This window comes from Cyprinus carpio, chromosome B24 (assembly GCF_018340385.1).
Source record: "Cyprinus carpio isolate SPL01 chromosome B24, ASM1834038v1, whole genome shotgun sequence".
NCBI lineage: Eukaryota > Metazoa > Chordata > Actinopteri > Cypriniformes > Cyprinidae > Cyprinus > Cyprinus carpio.
In genome coordinates, this window is record NC_056620.1 from 24,331,653 (window position 1) to 24,336,652 (window position 5,000).

The following is a 5,000-nucleotide window of genomic DNA, read 5'->3' on the forward strand; positions in this document are numbered from 1 at the left end:
GGTATTAATTTCTGAAGTTCTGTTCTATTCTTTGCTGTCACTGACGGCGGTTTTCTTCTCACCAGCTCCGCGGCGAGTGTCAGACACGGACAGCTCTTCTTGGTCAGCTTGATTTTGACAGATTTGGCGTTCTGGGCCGTTTTTAAGGCCCTGGAAAGATTCTCCGGAGCCACTTCCAGAAAGATCTCGTTGGCGTCGGCAGACACTCCCTCCAGCTGGAACTCATCGAAGAAATTCCCCTGAAACACAGAAGCATTCACAGCGGCTCCAAAAGCCTGAGACCTACACTGCATCGTTTTCTTTTCATTTATTTAAATGAAGAGATTAATAGAAACATGAGGGTGAGTGTGAGATCTCACCTGTGAGAGTTCACACCACATACTGACTCCTCCAGAAGCCACCACACCCGAACAAAGAACACACGCCTTCGTCAGCCTGGACACGGTGTTCACCACACCTGCGGAGACCAGCACAGACCAGATCAGACCAGCACAGACCAGCACAGACCAGATCACACCAGATCAGTCAGATCACCACAAACTAGATCAGACAAGCACAGACCAGAGGAGACCAGCACAGACCAGATCAGACCAGCACAGACCAGCACAGACCACATCAGACCAGCACAGACACATCAGACCAGCACAGATCACACAAACAGATCAGACCAGCACGGACCAGATCACACCAGATCAGACCAACACAGATCAGCACGGACCAGATAAAACAAAACAAACAAACACAATAACACAAAAACACCACAGATCAGATCAACACAAACTAGATCAGACCAGCACAGACCACATCAGACCAGATCAGGTCAGCACGGACCAGATCAGACCAAGCACAGATCAGATCAACACAAACTAGATCAGGACCAGCACAGACCAGATCAGGTCAGCACGGACCAGATCAGACCAGCACAGATCAGACCAGCACAGATCAGATCAGCACAGATCAGACCAGCACAGATCAGACCAGACCAGCAGCTACTACCGTACCACACGCGGCAGCACATGTGAGGATACTCTCGATGGAGCAGCGGCAGAATGTCAACATGAGCCGCTAACAGGTTAATCTTCCTCAGCATTCTTAAAAAGTATAAGTGCTTCTGTGCCTTCTTAACTAAAGCCGTGATGTTTATCGTCCATGTGAGTTCCTCTGAGATATACAATGGTGTATGTACATCCTGTTTCCTCCTGAAATCAACAACAAGTTATTTTGTTCTCTTGATGTTCAGGTCTGATTGTTGTCCGTGCACCACACCATCAGCCTCTTTATCTGCTCTCTGTAGGAACACTCATCGCCTCCGGTGACCAACCCCACCACAGTCATATCGTCCACGCACTGATAACGGTGTTGTTTGACACGATGCTATACAGTCTTGTGTATACACAGAATAGAGAAACGGGCTTAGCACACATCCCTGTGGGACTCCTGCGCTGACAGATGTTACGCTGAATGCCTCGATCACACATCTAGGAGAAAAATCTGCTAGAAACAAATAGTGTTAAAAGCAGAACTGAAGTCCAAGAACAGCAGCCGTGCATACGTCCCTTGGTGATCTAGATGGCAATGGAGATAGCATCATCTGTTGACCTCTTGACCCTGTGTGTGTGTAAACGCCTCTCCCAGCTCCGCAGCAGTCTCTGAGGACCAGCTGCTCTCCGTGTGTTGATTTCTCCTCAGCAGGCTGAATGTCTGGCTGTTTGCAGCAGAAGCTTGTCTGATAGAATCCCAGTTCTTTTCACTTCAAAGCGGCTGAAGAACTGGTTAAGCTGCTCTGTCTCTGAAGCACTGCGGCTGGTCAAGCTACGGTTCTGTCCAGTGATGAATGAATGCCCAGCAGGGGGTCATGTTGGTCAAATGATTCTCGAATTTCTGCCACTAGGTGGTTTTTAAATCCCTGATTTGCTGTTCGGAAAGATGTGAATCTGTTTCATAATGGTCACATTATCTATGCAGCATTTTATATATATTCAAATTCAATTAAAAAAAAAACGTCATTATGTATCAACCAGTGACAGAAATGTTTCTTTGGTAAAAGGCTCACATGTACCTAACCTAAGCCTAACAATATTAAGACACAAGATCCTGACAAAACTGTGTGGCCTTATGTAGAATAGAAACTGCAGTAGGAATAAAAGAATTACTCTAAGTCTTCCTTCTAGCCAGAGGAGCTCTAAACCGACCGCCTGAGGGAGTAACGTTATCTGAAAAAGGTGATTTATGTCTATTACAACAGAAAGAAATCAAGAATAAACATGTTTAAACCCACGTGTGAAGTGATTCAAACATCCGACGTCGATGATTTTGGCTCGAAACTTCATCTTGCGGCAGTAAATGTGTTATTTTAACACTCCGTAAAGCGTTCTCCGATATTGTTGATGTTCATGTGTGTTTTCGCGCCAGCGGTGCAGCAGAAACAGCTTCCGCCTGGAAACAAACGCCTCGTGTTTACAGTTCCGCTGTGCTTCGTGTCGCCGCACGGTGGCGCTCTGAGTAAAGCTTTAAACCTCCATAATAAAACACCTGACTTCTTACATTTATTCATATTTTAACAAATATTAATATTTTATTATTCTTAATCAGATAAAATACACATTGTCTTTATACAAAAGACAGTATATTATTTTATTAATCCTTTATCAGAATATTGTATTTACTGTGATTGAAAATTATAAGATTATGTAGTAAATAATTCAGATTTTTTTGCTTCAGTGACGGCGACAACCTAATTTTTCACTGTTTATATTAAACATATCACAGTAAGAGAGTCTTGATATTTAATCTTTAAGATGTTTTTATTGAGCTGTTTTCGTGTGTATGTGTGTGTGTGTGTGTGTGTGTGTGTCCCAATAACAGCCCAAAGACACGAAGTAGGAGGAGAGAGAGAGAGAGAGAGAGAGAGAGAGAGCGCAGCACAGTCTCTGAGGTCCGCATCGCTCCTCTCGCGCTCCGCTGATGGACTCGTGATGATGATGATGATGATGATGAAGGCTCAGGGATGAAGAGGATGTCCAGTGCTCCAGAATCACTGCATCAGCCGCTGCTTGTGTCGGATGAACCGGATCGATGTGTTTGATCGGATATGAAATGAATGATGAATGTGTTCAGAGATCTGAGCTGATTGATTCAAACTCGCTTCTTCATCATGGATCCGAATCTTCTCACACTCTTCAAACTTTCTCTCATCTTCGGTGAGTGTATATATCTTTAATATTTCAAACGCTTTTATGTTTTTGTACGAGTGCGAGTCATCATAAATAATGATAAATAAATGTGTGTGCGTGTTTGAGAAAGAGAGAGAGAGAGAGAGAGAGAGAGAGAGAGAGAGTGTGTGTGTGTGTGTGTGTGTGTGATTCAGCAGATTCACACACAGATCTGAATTTAACTCATTCAGAATCAGTGTCCGTGTACAGTGCAGATGTACAGAAGTTCTTTCTGACCCTGATGTCCAGTACTTTAAAATGGAATTCAACATTCAGTGTGATGTTTCATCATTAAAAATTATTATTATTATTATTATTATTATTATTATTATTATTAAAAATAACAATATATCTATCTATTTTCATAGCAACACTCTAGCACTATCTATCTATCTATCTATCTATCTATTTTCATAGCAACACTCTAGCAACTATCCAAACTAACCAAGCAATCACCTTGAGTACCATAGCAACCACATAGCAACACACCAGGAACCGCATAGCAAAACCCTAGCAACCACCCCGGGTACCCCAGCAACAGCATAGGAACACCCTAGCAACCACCCCAGGTACCCTAGCAACACCCTAGCAACCACCCCGAGTACAATAGCAACCGCATAGAAACACCCTAGCAACCACCCTAGGTACTCTAGCAACAGCATAGCAATACCTTAGCAACCACCCCGTGTACCCTAACAACAGCATAGTAATCTATCTATCTATCAAACTTAAAGCTTTTTAAACTACTTCAAACTATTTCAGACTGAAAACCATCAAACTTAAAACTTTAAAAATTTTTAAAATGAACTTTTAAAACTTTTTCAAACTCAAATTTTTCAATCTTTTTCAAACTTTCTGGTCCGGCTTTCTCAAGCCAACTTAATGTTTGTCTTTAACTTTTTTTTATCTAGTTACTATTATTATTATTATTATTATTATTATTAAAGCTATTAATAAATTAAATATGGGTGTACTTCTGGAAAATATACCTTTATGTTTTTATTGCAGTTGTCAGATGTGTAACCCAAAGATCAGATTGAAAATGAGTAAATTATTATTTTTAGAGTAAAAAGAAGCATAAAGATGTTCTTTGTGGTTTAATAATTTATGCATAAAAGGTTTGTAATGATTAAAAGGTTTATAACGCTCATGATTCACTTTAGATCAGTGTGATAATCAAGTAAATCATAAAAATTTTAAATAAATGCTTTCCAAATAAAATAAATTAAAATCACACACATTTAAAGACTGAATGTTTGATTAGTTTAGCTGCATGTCATGATTCATGTATGATCTTCAGCTCATGTGAAGGAGTGTTACATCGGGGCAGCAGTGTGACTGTCTCCTGTGGATCAAATACTCTCATGAACTCCCAAGAAACCTCAAAAAATCCCAAAAAAACACTCTAATACCCTCACATACTCTCAGATACTTCCATACATGCTCAGATACACTCATACACATTCACATAGTCTCAGATACACTCATATACACTCATATACTCTCACATACTCTCAGATACGCTCAGATACACTCATATACCCTCACATACTCTCAGATATGCTCAGATACACTCACACACACACATTCACACTCACATACTCTCAGATACACTTATGTACACTCAGATACACTCATACACATTCACATTCTCTCAGATACGCTCATATACACTCATATACGCTCACATACTAACAGATATTTTCATACATGCTCAGATACACTCATACACGTTCACATACTCTCAGATATGCTCATATACACTCATATACTCTCAGATATGCTCAG

General features: G+C 40.8%; 2 protein-coding genes across 3 annotated transcripts in view; one reads left to right on the forward strand and one right to left on the reverse strand.

The window, feature by feature from the left end:
- The window catches only part of hus1 (HUS1 checkpoint clamp component), a 5,518-nt gene extending 3,083 nt beyond the window's left edge, over positions 1-2,435 (reverse strand). The window contains exons 1-3 of the mRNA XM_042752158.1: positions 2,279-2,435; positions 360-457; positions 63-239 (exon numbers count right to left, since the gene is read on the reverse strand). Coding sequence (XP_042608092.1) covers positions 63-239; positions 360-457; positions 2,279-2,330 — 327 coding nt within the window. The 5' untranslated portion in view covers positions 2,331-2,435. The remainder of the gene's footprint in view (positions 1-62; positions 240-359; positions 458-2,278) is intronic.
- A 467-nt stretch (positions 2,436-2,902) lies between these two features.
- Positions 2,903-5,000, forward strand: part of LOC109046507 (receptor activity-modifying protein 3) — a 17,686-nt gene continuing 15,588 nt past the window's right edge. For both annotated transcript variants that reach the window (XM_019064251.2, XM_019064252.2), the window contains exon 1: positions 2,903-3,200. In XM_019064251.2, the coding sequence (XP_018919796.1) occupies positions 3,155-3,200 (46 nt within the window). In that variant the 5' untranslated portion in view covers positions 2,903-3,154. The remainder of the gene's footprint in view (positions 3,201-5,000) is intronic.